General features: G+C 37.8%; 1 protein-coding gene across 3 annotated transcripts in view; it reads right to left on the bottom strand.

The window, feature by feature from the left end:
- Positions 1-20,321, bottom strand: part of METTL15 (methyltransferase 15, mitochondrial 12S rRNA N4-cytidine) — a 92,118-nt gene that overhangs the window by 34,850 nt on the left and 36,947 nt on the right. For 2 of the 3 annotated variants that reach the window (XM_061356572.1, XM_061356574.1), the window contains exon 3: positions 15,078-15,217. In XM_061356572.1, coding sequence (XP_061212556.1) covers positions 15,078-15,217 — 140 coding nt within the window. The remainder of the gene's footprint in view (positions 1-15,077; positions 15,218-20,321) is intronic. The other variant, XM_061356573.1, reaches the window with a different exon arrangement.

The following is a 20,321-nucleotide window of genomic DNA, read 5'->3' as shown; positions in this document are numbered from 1 at the left end:
AACTCTCTAATGCATCAGGACAGATGATGACTGTCATTAGCCCCTGGAAGCTTATATGCTTGATACCAGCAGCTTGCTTAAGTGGGCTTTTTTTCAAGGCAAAAAGTAAAAATAAAAATAGATCCTTTTTGTCTTTAACGACTTCTAATGCTATACAAAGAAAGTGAGAAAGAGGTATGACCCAATTATAAGTAGGATACAGGGAAGACAGTACCAAACCTGAAGGGTAATTTCACTGAACTCTTGCTTCCTCAACAGGAAGGAAACAGATTTAAGGAGATGAGATGTAAAAAGATAATATGAAAGGTTTTATAAAACTGCTTCCAAAATTAACCATCCAAGCCAATCCTTTGCTGTCCAGGCATCCTATTCCATGTTTTGATGCTTCAGTTTTTATCTCGATTGATCTTTATGTGATGCTCTGAGCAAAAAATATCATTATAATCTTATTTAAATGGTTATAAGGTAATTTTGGCACTGCATCTTCAGAAGACTTTAAAAAGAGGGAGGGGGAGAATGAAGACAGTATCTACTGAAAGCAATGTGCTCTTAAAATCAAGAAACTTTAGGGAAAACAGTTACTTTTTTCTGCTTTACCGCTTAATGCCAGTACCCAGGCACAAAGAATAATGAAAAATTTCTTATAATGTAAACTAGAGGAGAGATCAAATCAGAACTTGGTGAAGAAATGGAGATTCAGTAGCACCTTCTCTCTTTGCACTGTTTTCATGGCTTATACAAAAAGGACAGAAAATTTGGAGCAACAAACTGAAAGATCAAGTTTAAAGAAAACTGAGAAAGTTTAATTCAGATTTAGGTGAAGTAATGAAGTAGCCAGATTCAAAAGACAGAGATAAGTACTCAGGCAATGAAGGAAGATCTTGATTAGTAAACTTAATATAAAATTCATCAGTTTTCCACATCCTGCTTTTCTTCTGTAACTGCTTGTGTTGTTGGAAATCTTGATTATACCCTCATCTTCTAAGGGGTAATTTTCTGCTACAGGTGAAGCACTCTAGCTGTTCCACCTCCCAGTGGCAACCCTTGGGGTTATTGTCAAAGCAGCACACACTCCCCAGACAAGCCAAGCCGCTCAAGGTCTGAAAGTCTGATTCAAGTCTGCTAATTTGAGCACTGGGTTTGGATAGAATGCTTTCTTAGCAGGCAGGAGGAAAATAAGGAAGATGCTCTTGATTTGTTGAACTTAAGACTCTTCAACAAAATCCATGTTTGACAACAATATTTTTCTTTGGCAAAATAGCCTAAAAAAAGGTATGATTCTATTTGTGCTGAAAATCAGCTCCTGATCATACCATAAATTCACTCAGGTTCACTAAATCCATATAAATACACAATAATCACCCCACATTTAACACTCCTTTCCTAACCTTCAACAAACATGAAGCGCAAGAGTATATGACTACACAAGTTGATCTCTGAGGGATAAAAACACCACAGCAATGAAAGCTCCTAGAGCCAACTGTTGGAAAGCATTCATTTTGTAATTATGAGCCATAGCATAAGAAAAGGCTAGAACAAACCATATGATCAAAACCCCTGTTGACTTCCCTCAAACAGAAACAGGGAGAGCTCACACAGCCAAGAGAAACCCTTTTTACTTCTAGCAACATTTTGCATAACACTAGGAGAACATAGCTTTATTTTGATACACATTCATTACATAAAAATTATTAAATATACTGAAAATAGTATTTAAATGTAATTTTACCAATCACATCACGCATCATAATGATCATTCAGAAGATGGTGTGACATCATGATATAAACTGCATATTCTTAGCTCCTAACTGTAGCATGTAAACTTTAATAGACATTTCCAATTTATTTAGTAAACCTCATAACATGTCACGTTAACAATTTATTTACCTTCTGCCTGAGACACAAGAACAATTTCAGAACTGCAACCAGAGGATGTTTAACTGCTGTAGTTTCAGCTTCTTTCCTTCCTTAACTAAAAATAAAACCAAAATGCCTAGTGTTTTAACATTCAAACCATACAGTATTGCAGTAAATGTACAATCTTCAAAGTCCTTTAAAATTAAACAGGAAAAAACGTGAAGAAATCACACTAACTTCAGTTTAGTTTAGGGATAACAATAGCTGTCATTTTGACCCATAGATTCTCCAATGTTTAGTTCAAGAATATTAATACACACATATCATTACATTTATCTCCCAAAATTAAGGAAATGCAGCTAGCTTGCAGCAGTGTGGATCAAAGCTCACATACATGAAATCCCACCCTTGTTAAAGGCTGGTGACGGACTTACAAGTTACCTACACTAAGTCTGAACTTTCAGCAGAAAAGATTTAAAGCTTGTAAGAACCTGGAGAAGCAGGGAAGTGAACTCAGAACTGGTTTTGTTGCTTTTCTAGTTCTGTAATATTTGAAGACGTAACTTCCTGCTGCAATGACAACCTCCAAAGAAACTTAAGAATAACAGAAAAATAAATATATATATACACACATGTATTAAAACTGATATCCACTTGAGAGAACATACCTGAGAAAAAGCCATAGGGCAACATGTGATAAATTTAATAATCACTCCTTTAAAGAATAAAATGTAGGTTCTACATACAATTACAACAGAAAAAAAAAAACATTTGAATTGGTTCTTTGTATTCCTAACAAACCAAACTGTTATAGTATCAAGTGCAACCAATAAAATAATACTTATTTTGACTTCTATAATTTATTTTCTTTGTTCATCAGCATCAGTTGCACCACAGGCTCCTGCTGTTTATTGTCCTGGTCGATTTTAAGCCCTTAGGTGACTTGTTAGCAAATGACTTGGAAATAAATAGTGACGCAATAAGCTGCGTAAATCCTTATTAATCGTTAGCTCACCCTACCTCCAAGCCACCTGCAGTACCTCTTAAAGTTGATTATGGGACAGAAAGACGTCAGAAAGCTAAAGCACTGAGAACATTCTGGTTCTAGTTAAAGGGTGCATTTTTTTTTTCATATATAGCTTTATTGAGATTGTGATTCAAGCTTAGAACAGTCCAAGAGTTTGACTAAAGCAGTTTAGAGATGCGTTTAACCTATAACAGGTAGTGACTGGATTGAGCATTGCAGCAGGAAAGAAGAAACAAATTATCTTACAGGAGTTTTTTCTTTTTCATAAAAAAAATGAAGAAAACACCACAAGAACTGCCTTCCTGTTGACTTAGGATATGACCTAAACCGATCAAGATCTACTTCACTTTTTTCTCTCAGTCATGCAATTCTAAAATCAAGTGTCAATATCCAGTCGCTCTCTTATCTGGCACAGAAAACCTTTCAAGATCACATGCTGCTTGAGAGAGGGGCTTCACTTCTGAATACAGCAACACTTAATACGAAGCACTGAACCTTGAATCACAATTCTTTTTCTCCTAATTTTACCATAGGTAGTAAAGAAACAAAGAACCAAGCTGTCATTCACTTGCAATTTTATTTGTACACAGGAACCTTAACAAATTTGCCCCAAAACCCAACGCAAAACACCTCTCTGAATTTGCTGTATGAAAAAATAAGTCAGTCATAATGATTTGAGGATTTGCTGGCATTTAAGATCACAATACAGCTGATAGTTTTCGAAGAACTTGAAGAATGCGGCTCAGTGCAGCTCCACCTCTGACAAGTATAATGCTCTCTGCTGAGTTGAGCGAGGTAACCTAATCTTAAGAGTTCTTTTCAGTAACTGATGTGTTATGATGTGTTATGCATAGTGTTTATCCTCTGCAATGGCTTTTAAAGGTAAAAATATAAATGACAATTCGTATTTGTCAAAGGCAATTTAAACTTTTCAGTACTAAGAGTACTAGAAACCACATTCATTATATAAATAGAAAATGGAATTGAACTGTTCATGAAATTTAGCAAAAATGGCCTTCCAGATTTTTAGTATCATACAATCTCCATTCTCACATATTACTGCTTTATGGGAATCACTAAACTTTCCTGTAAGGAAATAAAAAAAAAATAGACTACAACAAACATGGAAGCACATGAAAACTGGACAAAGGCTGTATGCCTATGAAGGAAGTAGGTTCTAGGCCAGTTTCATACAGTGCCAAGGGGAATACTTGTAGTACACAATACCCATACTAACAAAGATATGGAACTGGTAAAAAGCTGTCAGGAAAGATTGCCCAGAGAACCACAGGATGGGAGAGCTCACCTTAATCAGTGTGGAAATCATACAGGAAGTCCTTGTGGAAACTACTACCCAGCACATGAAGAGCAAGAGAACAGCCAACACAGATGTACTGAAGGCAAAATACTCCTGACCAACCTAGTTCCTTTCTAAGACTAACTGGCTCTGTGGCTAACAGGTAAACAGATTTCATTTAATACAGCTTTGGATTATTTTTTTCTCCTCTATTACTCGGGTAACCAACATGAAAGGCACAAACTGAATGTATGGGCAAAAAGCTGGATTCAAAGGCTATCTGTACAATGGATCAATTTGGGACTTGTACCTGGAGGCCTAACAGGAGACAAGAGCTTTCTTCCAGAGCAAAACCCCTGCCAGACCTCCCAGGAGAAATGTAATTTTGAGTTGAAAGCTTAAGTAAAGTTCAGTAGTAAAGTGTGAACACTACCTATGTGGCTGCAGAATAAAGGAATAAATGCATGTTTGTATGCCATAACTTTATTACATATTAGTCTAGTTCTAGTAGTCTTGCTACACTGACTCACTGAAAAGCTTCCAGACTGGCACCCAAATGTTGACTTTTCTTTCTGTAGTAGTGGTTAGAGAGGAGAGGACAATAGATTTTTAGTTCTGCACACTTCTATACCTCCATAATCAATCTCTTATTAACTACGAGAATTAAAATGGAAACACATCCCTTTGAAAACAAGGGATTATATGAGATTGAGTTCTTTTTTCTAGCCTTGGTAACTTAAAGGTCTTTGAGCCATGAAACTATTCCACAGAAAAAGACTACAAAATATTAACGTTTTTAAAATTCAGCAGAATTTAATTTTATTGATATTTCTTACTGCAATATATCTGAATTTATAATAAACTACTGTCTCAAGAAAACAGCTATTAAAAAGGACATCAAAATAATATCAAAAGCCTACAGCAGCTCCCTTTTCAGTCCACTTGTTACCTGAAAAATATCCAGAGAAACAGAATTCAAGGTTTACTTCAGACACAGTTTTGATGCCCTGTCCATCAGGCATGGGACCATATAAAACAATGGAACAGATGAGACCAAGAATATCTGCATCTTCCCTGCCTGCTCCTTATTCTGATAAATTTCTCTCAAACATCAAATATTCCAAATATCTGGGACCAGCAATATGGAAAATCTCTATCATAAGAATGACGTAAGAGGTCTTATCTGGTTTAGAGTATGAAGCAAATATTAATAACAACTCAAAGACTTGTCAAAAGTTTCATGATTGCTCATATAATTTCTCATTATTGCCAGCCACTTTAGTTAATATTGTTAACCCATTTGAATGTTGATAAAAAGATTATTTTGAAAGCAAAAAAAAAATGGAATGATGCATTTGATTATCAGAAATCTAAGTTTTTCCACAGTACAGTGTGCCAAAAGGTTACATTTTAACATTGGGATCATCAAGCGCCAACATCCAATTCTTTTGACAAAGGCAGACTGTGGGAACAGTTGAATTTGGGCGAGTGCACTCTTCCGTTCCTCACTTGGGTACTCACACGTTGCTCCACCTTAACCTAGACTGTAATTGCAGGGAATCAAAATTATTCTGATGCTCCATCAACTGAATGACATTTTTGCCTTGTCTTTTGTGGTAACTCACTCTGTTCTTCAAGAACAGCCAGTAGTCATGAATGAGGTGAAAGAAGACGAAGTACTACCCTAAACTGATGGAAAATATGATGCAGCACATCTCTTTGGAAAGGGTGGGAAGAATCCAGAAGTGGATTGAACTGGTAATAGAAAAGCTAGTGGTTTTAACAGTTCTTTGCCCAGTTTCATGGGAAACAATTCCTAGAGTTTCTTTTGAGGGGCAAAGTTACAGGTTTTCAGGTCCCCATAAAATCACTGGCATAAAAAAAAATTAACGGTGGTTTCCCAGAGATAAAGATGCAATGGCTTGGGGGCAGTTGTTCGTGTCCTCCATTTTCCTTTCACCGCCTAGCTGGTGGCACAGATCTCCTAGAAGATGAATGGCCAATCTAGATATTATCAGGAAGAAATTGGTGCTGTTTTCCTGACTTACATTTAAAAATTTAAGTTTCAGCAGCAACCTCTAATTTCTCATGATCAGTGCCAGACTACAGTAAACAATACCAGCATTACAGATTGTTTCTGCTGTTGAGACATGGCATGCGTTATTATTTCTTATAACCTGTGTGTGTCAAGATACACACATTAAGACCACTTACTTTCAACATTTATCTCAAACACTTGTACCATTCTGTTGTGACAAGGCAACAGGTAACTTCCATTCCAAGTTAGAGGTTTTCTGCTGTGTCAAAGGTCTGACACAGAAGTTCTCTGAAATCTCCCTACCTAAGCCTTTGCTAATTGAGCAAACTAAGTTACTGTATTTTTCAGGCATCCAAATACAAAGCCAGCAATTAACTGCTTTTTACTTTCAGTTTTTTAAGTATCCTGCACAACACTTGGCACAGCTGAGTCACAAAGGCCAAAATAAAATTAAAATGCAAATAATGTTTATTATTATGACAAGAAAAAAAATAGAATTATGTAGTCAAACTCCAAATAATTAATTTTTATGGTCTATGTCAACCACATGCATAATCCTAATGCATCTAAGATAAGTATTTGAAGTACAATAACTCAATCAGAAAAATAACCTGAACTCCAGACAACTTGTATTTTACATTTGTGTCTTTCATACTTGAGTGTAAAGCTCAATACTGACATAAACGTGTTAACATATTTTTGTTTAGTTTCCTGTTTTCCTTTTTATCAAATTTGAAGAAATAAAGTTAAGAATCCAAAGCCATAAGGTTCTGGTTTAGTTACTTAGTAAGCAATATGCTTATAGTTTAAATACCAACAAGTCATATACCAAAACTTCTCCTAGTGACAAGCACCTTTTTGACCACATATTTGTATCACCTCCATCCCCCTATGAAACGCTGGAATCTTCTACTAAAAAATTATGACCCATGTACTGATAAAATGATTTTTTGCCTTCATGGTCTGAAACAAGGAGGAGTATTCAACACAGTTTATGTCCTCTGATTTTGTGCAGAGCTCCTCAATGCCTCCTGTTGTATATGTGAACAAAAATGAGCCAAATATACAGCTCTTGACAAATAGCAAGCTAAAATACTAATTGTTTGAGGAATACAGACATACTCTCTCCACAACAGGACAAAAAGATTTGTAGCCAACTAGCTACCAGGTTGAAAAAACCTTCAGATGATAATCTATGTTCACTTCCCCTTCTCTCTCTCATTGAAAAAGCAGAACCTTGAGTTTCACTGTCATGAAAAAATAGAACAAACAAAAAACTGAAAGGACTACTCCATCAGTCTGATAGAAAACAGTAACTAAATGGTTATAAAAGGAATAAAAAGTACCCAAGTTACCTAAACACCTATAAGAAAATTTCTCATCAGAACCGAGATTGAAACTGGCTGAAAAGTCAGTGTCTCCTCTCTGGATCATGTTAAGTTCAAAAATTATTTCAGCATCCTGATTATTTACTTTAAAAAATGACATTTGTCCCTTTTAGAAAAAACCTATAATCCAAATTAAGCTTCACAGAACTGTCCTCAGAAACACTGCATTTAAGAGCTAAAGCATTAAACTTTAAAATGTTCTGCTTATACCACACTGATACAGATGAATTAAAAAAATCCAAAACATGGACATGTCCGAAAATGCCAAATCACCCACATTCAGCTCCACATTCTCAATTAACACATAGAGGTTTTTTGTCCATTTTAAATTATTTCAGAGGCTTCTCATTCCTCTTCATCTACTTAAGAAATACAGATCCTCTCATTCTGCAAGGACAGTTAGCATTTTATAGTTTTCCTAGAAACAGTGATGAAAACCAGTGATGGAAGAAAACAGACATTCAACAGAATGTTTCTTTGTTTCTTGATCACTATCTGTGGCCTAAAATGTGTAGCTTCTCGAGCTAGAAATTAATTTAACTGCTTGGCCTACATTGCTGTTATCTAAAGTCGTCTGAGTCAGATACAGGTGTAGATGATCATACTGATTGCCCTGATCTAGGAGTATCTCAAACAGAAAGTAAGAAAAAATAGAGGGAAGCAGGAACAATTGAGAGAAGCAGAATCACTTCCTGCACGCTTTGCATGATGATCCACTCAACATAAAGTCTGAAGGAAATGACAACATGACACATGTCTCAATTTAAATTCTATGGACAATATAAACCAATCCAAAACACTATCACATGGCATATGACTCCAGGGGCCACCTTCAGATCCTCACTACCGCCTGCTAGAGACCAGCACTGCACAAATGTACCACTTACACACAGTAAGATCAGAAAGTAAATGTATTTTAGAATCCTACTGTGCCTTGGAAAAATCCAAGGCCACCCTCTCATAACAGGTTACTACCTATATCCTAAAACTGTTCATATTGAACCTGCCTGAAGTACAAGGCTGGAGTAAATGACATCTGAAGATCCCTTCCAATGGGAATGATTTTAATAGTGGGAGAAACTGCCTCAGCCAAAACTCCCATCCAAGTTGATAAATACCAACTATTCGCAAAACTCTAATTTTCACATAATACTGAAATGTAAAATGACTCTATAATGGTAACGAAAAAAAATGGAAGTAGAATGGTTCCTTGTTTTAAACCTAATGATTGCAAACCTTCCTTCAGAGCTTCAAATTGGCCAACACCTAAGATTTTCCTATTAAAATGACATTGCAGGTTCTCTCAAAACCACTCAGATAAAAATGACAGCAATTTTTTTTCCTAAACCATTAACATAAAACTGACTCACTTGATTGAAAATTACATTAAATCCAGCACGGGCACATGAGAAGTTATGTATGAAAACAGACAAAACCCCAGATTTATGACATGACATTGAAAATAATTTTAATAATTATTCTAACTATCAGATCATTTTGCCAAAATAAATATATATAGCATTAAAACAACTAACTGAACCTTGTAAACAGAATGAGTTGATAGACTGATTAGTATTTAATCAGTCTCCAAATGTTTCTATTACTAAATAAAAGCTTTATTGGGAATATCAACATAACCACACGCCTTGAAACTAGAGCCATTGTATATACAGAGGCAGTATTTAGGCATAGCTATGTTCTTAAGACACCTTATTTCTTTAATATGCAAATAAGGTGCAGATAAGGACTTATGTAAAGGGTATATTAAATTTAAAGTTGGAAATAGTCTGTAGCCATCCCACCTCAATGCAAGAGCCAGACATATCTCGCTAGTTAAGCAAGAGTCAGGTCAGGACAGCATTTGGCTGCAACTGAGGCAGAAAAAATTAGAGCTCTGAAGTGATTTGATAAATTTATGTATTTAAATTCAGCAGATAGAGTGTTTTTCCTTGTCATTCAGCCTTAAAATTCTGCTATGATACAGTGCTAAAAGAATCCTGTGATGGAGAGATAAGAGATGTTGATACTGCGTTCATCAGTTCATCAATCCTTAACGTCCTCTACCTTAAGCATAAAAAGCTCTGCTCCAGCCTTCCAAATACACCTATTAACATGCTCCAGTGAATATAAATGCAATCTTTCCTGCCCTTATTGACCACAATGTAAGTAAGAGCTGTATTCTGGCTTGCCAAGCATACAACAGTTAACATCTCCTGCCACTGGAAGTAAACACTAGTTTTAAGACCCACCGCATGGACAAAATTGGCACCGAGTTTAGGACCCCATTCAGCCTTTCCCATACATAAGGATGCGGTGGCAACTCACACTTTCACACACATGCCCACCCTGTGAGGTGCAGTGTATGAGCTTTTTCACATCTACCTCTGAGGAAAAGAATAAACATGCTGGAAACTGAATCTGATCAAAGGGACACAGTCAAATACCACAGTCAAAGGCCGGTTTAGTACAGCTTTCAGGACAACTTCTTCCAGAAACATTTCTCCCTTACTCCCAGTAACTCACAACTTGCTTTCCTGCAGACTTCCCCACCCCTCATTAAAAAGTAGCATAGGACTTTGTATCTGAAAGATATAAAGATAAATACACTTTCAGCTGAGTAACAGACGCTACTGAATTTGCAAGGGTAAAATCTTAAGATATTTAGACTAACTGTTGCGTTCAATCTCTTCCAAGTTTCAGGTTGACACCTGAAGACTGGTTGTCTGCTCAACCACAACAGCCAGATTTGTCATTTTTTTTTGGCTTTCTACTAGCAACGTCCTCCCAAACTTCTATTACTGAGCTACACACTGTTTTAAAGAAACATTTGGATTTGTGCACCATTTCTCTTCCATCTCCTATAATAACAAGGTACTGGTTTAGTCTACCTCATCTTAGATTATGCTACATTTTGAAGATGCTTAGGTGTTCATATATCTATGACTAGTTCCAAATGAAATGTGTTTAAGCCAAACAAAAGCATTCTGCCCATATGAGCAGACCTACAGGTTGAACAGATGTAAGGTACATGTTAGTCACTCCATTGCAGCTCCCTGATCTAAAATCCCTAATGAAAACAGTAACTGGTCTTTCCCAACTGCTTGGCAGAGATGTGTTATTGGTAACTGGGAGTATATAACTGAAACAACAACTCGGAGTACTAGCATAGGACTGTTAAGAAAATAAAGAAAACAGTCCAGAAACATTTAGTTAGGCTAATTAACATGGTCAGTTATTTAAGAATGATGCTGAGCTGTATTGGGATTGCATGGCAACGTTTTGGTAACAGGAAGGCTTCTGTGAGACAGGAGGGGTGAGGGGAAGGTGCCTTAAGATTTGGTTTTGTTTCTCACTATTCTACACTGATTTAGTTTGGTAATAAATTAAACTAATTTTCCAGAGTTGAGTCTTGTTTGCCCATGACAGTAACTGGTGAGTGATCTCTCTCAGTCCTTATCTTAATGTACAAACCTCTTGTTGAATCTTGGGTCCCCATCCTAGTGCAGATGAGAGTGATAGTGCAGCTTTGGTGGGCACCTGGCACACACAAACATACATGGTGAAGAACATTTTAAACAAAGAAACAAAAGCATCTACATATATAACACATGCAGCTAGAATTCACAAGCACTTCAAATAAGCTTACTGCAACTGAAAATAGTTCTGTTTCTCCTAGAACTGGACAAAATGCATTTATTATATTTTCCCTATAACATACAACACAGAGATGATGGTTCTATCCCACTTTTCTTTTAAACTTAGTGCAACACTAAAAGCTAAAGCCACAAGCACCATCACACCTCAAAATCACTTTAGAACTACAATAAAAAGGTAGTTAAATCACATGAGAAATTTTAGACTATTCATCTTTACTTTTAGGGCTCACTTTCTTATTCTGCTCAGAGAATTACAAAGAACATACTGTCTCCTCTGTGTAGGCTTTGCATAGGTTAAAAGCTTGTAGTGATATTGGTTAATTGCCATATTTCAGCCACATCTCTAACCTTTCCCTTACAGTGGAAGTGAAAAGGTTTACTTGTAATATATCTTGCTGCTGACTGAATTTTATTTTGTTCTCCTGGATTCTCAGCAGCAATTCCCAAGTTAGAGGCTTCCCCAGAAAGCACGTCAAAGGATTCCCACCCACACACTGAATATCTAACAAGCCCTGACCCATTTTCTCCTTATTAAAGCAGCACTACAGAGCTTAAAAAAAATAATAAACAGAGAGCCTAAATGAATGCAAGATTTGCAGTTGGAACTCTGCCCTCTTCAGATTTTAATTCTGACAAAATCACTACCGAGAAGCAGAGACATTTAAAATATAAACATCAAATGTATCTTCCCTCAGTATTCTCCTTCAGTGACTTATTACTCCAGCTGTCTTTCAGCTAAGCACAAGGAGGGCTTCATTTGTTAGTTCTGGATATAGAAAAATTCCCTAATTTAGCCATATTCATCTTACCTTCCAACCATATCTTTGGGCATATTTTTACAATTTGAGCTTTAATAATCTTGTAACTCAGTGCCTTGTGATACAAGAGTTAAAAAACGAAGCCTCACAGTGAGTAACAGTTGGAGCTATAAGATTTTACTACTATTAAAAATGTTACCTAACCTATTTTGAAGTTTTTCATGTAAGCTGGAGTACTTCAAATACTACTGCAAAACTCAAAACCTATCGTGAAGTTGATATGCTGGAATTTACTAAGATCCCCAATTAAATGGGTACAATATCCTGTTTTAAGTAGAAACAAAATGGGAACAGAAGATTCAGTTTATGCATGACTTCCAATTTGCCCACTGCATTCACAGTTTCAGACATAGAGGGAATCAGATTTTACTGGTTACAATTGCAGAACAGCCTTTCCCAGCTCTTGGGCCATCAGCTCCAAAGGAAGCGAAGCACTTCAGCCAGTCAAATAACCTCTCCCAAAACAGGAACGTTGAACAGAAGAGGCAAAAAAAAAAAATAAAAAAAATCAACCAGACGAATTCCCTGAGCTTTCAATGCCAATACAAATTTAAATTAAACTGATAAAATCATGATAAAAGATTTATTTCACACAGTGCAGAAAATAGACAATAAACCCCATAATATTAGATCAGCCATCTTTAATGAGTACTGAAAGAAAAAAATCCATTTAGGAAAGCTACATGTCTCTGAAGAAGTAAATCCTTTATGCTTAAAACTGATTTGTAAGCAAACCCCAGCTTCATGTGTCAAATGATACACCTTTTCTTCCCCCCTTTTAATTAAACCATGTTTTATACAACTGACTTTCCAGGTAAAGCAGATTGATAATAAGCACATATATCACATATGAACATTCTTTTACCTTAATTTTCAACAGAAGCTATTATGAAAAAGATACATTTTCCATCTGAAAAAAGGCCCACCTGTTCTTTTCAATAGGAAAGTTGGGAGATGAGGGAAACCACCAAAACAAGACTACTCTTTATCTTACAATAGTACTCAAGTGATACGTGTTCATCTTTCAGTGATGAAGACTTTTCACTAACAACACTGTTATCTAATAATTGGCTTCATTCTAATGATAACTTGTGACTGTAGAGGCAGACAACACAAAGTCTGGAGTCCAAGTAACCAGATTTATATGATTTTACAACCAAAACAAGGAACTAGGAGACCTCCTTTGTTTATAAAGCCATAGTAACTTACATCAACTGCAATACTATATTGATTAAAGCTCATCTTTTCCCAAACATATGCAGAGAATTAACAACGGCAATCACTGCAGAACAGTATCAAACATGTAAAATCTCTTAATCTACTTAGAAAACAAACTTGCTTAACACCCAGGTTTGCATAAGATACTTTACAGATAAATACATGTTGAGTTAGAGGACTTTTCATTGTCTTACACTGTGTGAATGGTTCTGAAAACTTCTGTTAAGATTAGCTTCAATTTGAACTACAGTTTTTTGGTTTGGTTTTTTGGTGGTGTTTTTTTTTTTGCTATGACACAAGAACAGAAGACTCTACAACTCCCATGACATCGAGTAGAATGCGTTTGCAGGCTTAGTTTAAAAGAAAATGGATTTTCCTTGACAATTATTCTCTCAACAAGATCATACTCTGGAGAAATAACAGTTGAGATTGGAATTCCAAAAATTTATAAGCATGTCACTTCAGCCCACAGAGAACTGGAAATTTTGAGAAATATATTTAAGTGGTCTTACTGAGTAGGATAACTAGCAACTGTGCCTGATTTCTTCTCACATGCTTACATTTTTCCCACTAGGCCTCTGACACTGGCACTTGAAGAAGGGAATGCACACTTTAGCGTTTTCTTTTAGGAAGGGTAAGAAATACCTTCTGCATTGCTTGCACAATATTGCTATCTTAGAATTTCTTTTTATGTGGGGGAAAAAAAAAAGATTTAAGAACCAGGTGTTTCTCTATCCACCTCTTCCAGTTTTATTCTTACTTGAAAGATTTGTTTTTCCTCAGGTAAAAGCTCTTTGAAATAAATAATCATAGAATCAGACACTGGTTTGGGTTGGAAGGGACCTTAAAGCTCATCCAGTTCCAACACCTTCCTCTAGGCCAGGTTGCGCCAAGCCCCGTCCAACCTGGCCTTGAGCAGTGCCAGGGATGAGGCAGCCACAGCTTCTCCGGGGAACAATGTTTTTCTGGGCAATGTTTTCAACCTGACAGTTTAAATTTCTTTTCTAAATTTTGTATCTATGTATTTCTACTTTCTGGTCAAATTTGAACAGCAGCAGTTTCTCAAAGTTCATATTTTATTTCACATATTGCACACTTCTACATGAATGCTCTCTGACTGGGCTGATTCTTGAATAAAGGAACTTGTATGACTAGAGAAAACTGAAAATTTGCATTTAGCAATTGTTCATTTGGCAACTCAGAACTCTATTTTAAAAGAAAGTTGAAGCATAAGCTTTACACAAGAACAGTAGCTTACTCAAATGTTTAGTAGTTTCTGAAGCCAGTGGTAAAATATTTAGAAAGCCTAAGACTGAATTAAAATTTGTTTTTAAAAAATTAAAATATTCATAAGCAATATTTAAATAACCTTATTATTTAAAAGTATATTATTTCATCCTTTGTGATGAAATATTTACCACAAAGTGTATCTTTTGTACAATGCTATCATCAGATTAATCTCAAAGCAAACACAACACATGCAACTTTCTTAAAACAAGTGTTAAATATGAAATTGGCGACTTGGCACATACTCAAAATTAACCATTTACAGAAAAAAAAAAATGCATATAACTCCAAAAACCTCAGACGAACTTGTATCCAAATACTCCTAAAATGAACTGGATGTCCTATTTAATGGGGTATATACAGCATATAGTACTATTCTACAATAAGCCATTAAAAACTATCAGAACTATAAAGATATATTCAATAGTGGATACAATAACACAGTACCAATCTTATCTTGACCGTATTTAAGACAGGAGAAGGCAACTTACGGGTACAATTCTGAAAGCTGCTGAGCTATGTTATAAGCTGTGGGGTCCCTGTCCAGTGCATATATCGTGATGTTGCTTGCTTTCTCCAGAAGAGCTTTAGTGTGACCACCGGCTCCAAACGTCATGTCAAGGAAATGCTGCTGAATGAAAGAGACAACACCTTTACCTTTCAACCACAACAATAATAAAAAATGTTTGTTGATTTAAAGCTTCTTTTGCTGATTTCCTCACATGGAGGAAAACATACCATTCAATACAGTCACGGTGTAGGAAGTCTCAACAGGAGGAAAGGAGAAGCAGAAGGGAAGCTGAGATAAAAACTCTGGAAAGGTGAACACTACTCTTCTGGCTATGTGCTTTCTGTAGGCTCATTCTAAGGGTTTCTGTGGTCAGAGTCCATATGACCAAGAAGCTTTGTTCCTGAAACTTTCCTAAGAAACAATGACTCAGGAAACAGTCATCCCCCTTGAACCAAGGCACTTTGACTCCATAAACAGGAGAAAAAAGAAAATTAGGTAGAACTTAATGCTGGTTTATGTCTTTACCTGCAAAATAGCAGGACTATTTCTAGAAGCTGTCCCATGCACCCTTCTCCTCTGGCCTTTAAGTATGACAACACTCAACAGCTTAAAAGGCAAGAACTATATTGTTAACACAAATAACTGGCTCTTCACTTAGCAATGAAGAGGTTGCATGAGTGCAGTTCCACTTATATTTCCTTTCAAATTACTAAAAAAGTATCTATAATCCTATACCATAGGGAAAACATACTGAAGTTTAGAAAGTGAGAGAATTTTATTGGTTTATAACTACATTTAAAACCAAAGTAGAAATGTGACTAAACAGCATTTTCTCTAGTTTCTGCATCTCTGAATTGCCATAAATCTTTCCTCTTGGCTCATTTAACTGACCTCCCTTGATTAGGGGAAACAGCAGACTCCACGCAAGCTAGACTGGATGAACAAAATTCTCCACACCCTTCAGTATGTGTTTCTCTTTGGGCTTTTTCTAAATCCTCAAATTACTTTTTGTGTGTGAAACAGTTTTTGAAGGCCACTTAACAAGTGCAATCACATTAGATAAAAATTCATGTGAACTAAACTTACTGACAAAGTCTACACACCCAAAGTTAAGCACCCACACACCTAAAGGTTAGCACCTTTTAAGGGAAATTTTGTTACTTATCTCTTAAAAGAATTAAGACTCAACCATAAAATCCCTTTGAATAAAAACAGAAATTCAAAGGCAATGAAGACAGACACAAACATTTTTGAAGAAACAGGTTTTAGAGAACACAAATAAAGGCTTTTTAATGGAAATCCTATCATAAAAAACCTGAATATTTGCGAAAAGAATAATAATACAGCTCTAATGTGGTTATGAGTGCAAGTTATGATCCTTTCAAATATTTAGGTTGTCACAATTTAATTTTTTTCTGCTATACCTTCATGTTTCCTAAACCTATGCTCTAAAAGCAGACCTTTCGTATAATATTTCACAAAGAAAAAAAAATTGACTTGGCTCATCATCCAATATTAAATTGCACCACTCATACAAAGAAATAAAGAATGACATAGATTTTTTTTAAGCAGAAGACAAAATTATATTACAGAGGATATGATATTCATATTATATAAATGCTCCCACTATTTAATTAAGGATTCTGATTTATCTTCTGCTATAAACCCAAAGTATATTCACTGAAACCAATTTATAAGCACAAAACTGAAACAGTCAAAAAAGTATGGGTATTTTTAAAAGACAACTAACCACAAGAATTTAACTAGGTTCTGAAAATACTCACATACATTACAAATTCAAAGTACTGATAACATACTTTGTCTATAAGCTCTGACATTATCACTGTTGATCAGATTCAGAGAACCTCCCTCATGACAGAGGCTCCATTCAGTACGGGCTTTTTTTGCACTGTACTGTTACTTCTGCTAACCTTGTAAAAATCCAGTACTGGCTATTAAGTGGGCTATTAAACTAATTACAAAAATTTGTATTCTCTCTCCTAAAAGAAAACTACTAACATAAAAGTGTAGTTGCTAACTCTGAATCTAGCCAAAACTAACATGAAATCTACAAAACATGCAAATCCTCTTAAATTACTCTTAAAATTTCCAAGAGATGTCTGATATTCTATGATTTCTACTCAAGTTATTTCCACTTAATCCTCACCAGAAGTAAGGTGTGCAATAAACAGACATTTCACTTTTATGTGCCATTTCTGTAGATAAAACCCTTCAGGAAAATGTGAAACAACAGTAGAAAATTAAAACCACCTTTTTGTTACTTGCATAGGATTTAAACCACTTGGAAACATGGTCACAACAGTCTCAAGTGTCAATTAGAATTGCACTTATTCTGCAACAACATAAAACAATCAAAACCAAAATTACGTGCGTTGAGTTCTGTCCGGGGACAGACGATGAGCGAGTTGAGAGTCTGTGGGTGAGAATTAAGGGGCAGGCTGGCAGGGGCGATACTGTTGTGGGGGTCTGTTACAGGCCACCGGATCAGGGTGAGGAAGTTGACGAGGCCTTCTACAGGCAGCTGACAGCGGCCTCACAGTCACAGGCCGTGGACATCGTGGGGGATTTTAACTTCCCTGATGTTTGCTGGAAGGACTACTCAGCAACCCAGCCGCAGTCCAGGAGGTTCCTCCAGTGTATAGATGATAACTTCCTCATGCAAATGGTGGACGAGCCAACCAGGAGAGGTGCGCTGCTGGATCTCATCCTCACTAACAAGGAGGGTCTGGTTGAAGGAGTGAAGGTTGAGGGCTGCCTTGGTTGCAGCGACCACGAGATGGTAGAATTCAGGATCTTGTGTGGTAGGGTCAGTAGAATAGCAAGTAGAATCGCAACCCTGGACTTTAGCAGGGCAAACTTTGGCCTCTTCAAGTAATTGCTAGGGGAAATCCCATGGGCTAGGCCGCTTGAAGGTAAAGGGGCCCAAGATAGTTGGTTGACGTTCAAGGACTGCTTTTTCCGAGCTCAAGATCGGAGCATCCCGACACGTAGGAAGTCAAGGAAGAGGGTCAGGAGACCTGCGTGGCTAAATAGGGAATTGCTCGGTATGCTCAAGTGGAAGAGGAGAGTTTACAGGTCATGGAAGGAAGGGCTGGCCACTTGGGAAGAATATAAGGCTGCTGCTAGAGGATGTAGGAAAGCTGCTAGGATGACTAAGGCCTCCTTGGAATTAAAGCTGGCGAGAGGGGTCAAGGACAGCAGAAAGAGCTTTTTCAAATACATGGCAGGTAAAACTAACACCAGAGGCAATGTAGGCCTGCTGATGAACGGGACGGGTGCCCTGGTGACAGAAGATACAGAGATGGCAGAGTTACTGAATGCCTTCTTTGTCTCTGTCTACTCTGCCGGAGGCAGTCCTGAAGAGCCCTGTACTGCTGAGACCTCAGATGAAGATAGGTCAACGGAGCGGTCTGCCTTAGTCGATGAGGAATGGGTTAGAGGCCAGTTGAGCAATCTGGATATCCATAAATCCATGGGTCCAGATGGGATGCACCCGCAGGTGCTGAGGGAACTGGCGGAGGTCATTGCTAGACCGCTCTCCATCATCTTTACCTAGTCTTGGGAAACGGGAGAGGTGCCTGAGGACTGGAGGAAAGCAAATGTCACTCCTGTCTTCAAAAAGGGCAAGAAGGAGGACCTGGGTAACTATAGACCGGTCAGCCTCACCTCCATTCCTGGGAAAGTGATGGAACACCTTATCCTTGGTGCCATCTTAAGGCATATCAAGGATAAGAGGGTTATGAGGGGCAGTCAACATGGCTTCACCAAGGGGAAGCCATGCTTGACCAATTTCGTAGCCTTTTATGAGGAAATAACACGGTGGATGGATGATGGCAGAGGGGTGGATGTGGTCTACCTTGACTTCAGCAAAGCGTTTGACACGGTCTTCCACAGCATCCTTGCGGCTAAATTGAGGAAGTGTGGTCTGGATGATCGGGTAGTGCGGTGGACTGTGAACTGACTGAAGGAGAGAAGCCAGAGAGTTGTAGTCTATGGGGCGGAGTCTAGTTGGAGGCCTGTATCTAGTGGAGTGCCTCAAGGGTCGGTTCTGGGACCAGTATTATTTAATATATTCATCAACGATTTAGATGAGGGAATTGAGTGTACTATCAGCAAGTTTGCTGATGACACTAAGCTGGGAGGGGTGGCCGACACGCCAGAAGGCTGTGCTGCCATTCAGCGAGACCTGGACAGGCTGGAGAGTTGGGCGGGGAATAACTTGATGAAATATAACAAGGGAAAGTGTTCCTGCATCTGGGCAGGAACAACCCCAGGTTCCAGTATAGACTGGGGAACGACCTGTTAGAGAGCAGTGTAGGGGAGAGGGACCTGGGGGTCCTGGTGGACGACAGGATGACCATGAGCCGACACTGTGCCCTTGTGGCCAAGAAGGCCAATGGCATCCTGGGTTGTATTAGAAGGGGGGTGGTTAGTAGGTCGAGAGAGGTTCTCCTTCCCCTCTACTCTGCCCTGGTGAGACCCCATCTGGAATATTGTGTCCAGTTCTGGGCCCCTCAGTTTAAGAAGGACAGGGACCTGCTGGAGAGAGTCCAGCGCAGGGCAACTAAGATGATTAAGGGAGTGGAGCATCTCCCTTATGAGGAAAGACTGAGGGAGCTGGGTCTCTATAGTTTGGAGAAGAGGAGATTGAGGGGTGACCTTATTAGTGTATATAAATATATAAAGGGGGAGTGTCACGAGGATGGAGCCAGGCTCTTCTCAGTGGCAAACAATGAAAGGACAAGGGGAAATGGGTACAAACTGGAACACAAGAGGTTCCACTTAAACCTGAGAAGAAACTTCTTCTCAGTGAGGGTGACAGAACACTGGAACAGGCTGCCCAGGGAGGTTGTAGAGTCTCCTTCTCTGGAGACATTCAAGACCCGCCTGGACACGTTCCTGTGTAACCTTATCTAGGTGTTCCTGCTCCAGCAGGGGGATTGGACTAGATGATCTTTTGAGGTCCCTTCCAATCTCTAACATACTGTGATACTGTGATACGTCATAATTCCTCTTGCAAAAAGTGAGTTTAATCAACATGAGCAACATGTTCGGTGCTGGGTTTGGTTGTCTCACCTGTCCTCACACACATCTATCTGCTGCTGCTTCCACTAATTTCAACTATGATAAATTTTAAGCTTGGTAAACCCCTTATACGTAATGAATATTAATGAAACATATAGCAGATCTTATAAATAAACTA

This window comes from Neopsephotus bourkii, unplaced genomic scaffold (genome assembly GCF_033783945.1).
Source record: "Neopsephotus bourkii isolate Nb327-2 ecotype Australia unplaced genomic scaffold, CSIRO-AGI_Nbou_v1 NB_860, whole genome shotgun sequence".
Lineage (NCBI taxonomy): Eukaryota > Metazoa > Chordata > Aves > Psittaciformes > Psittacidae > Neopsephotus > Neopsephotus bourkii.
The sequence above is the reverse complement of the archived record's forward strand: the minus strand, read 5'-3'. Positions and strand labels throughout refer to the sequence as shown.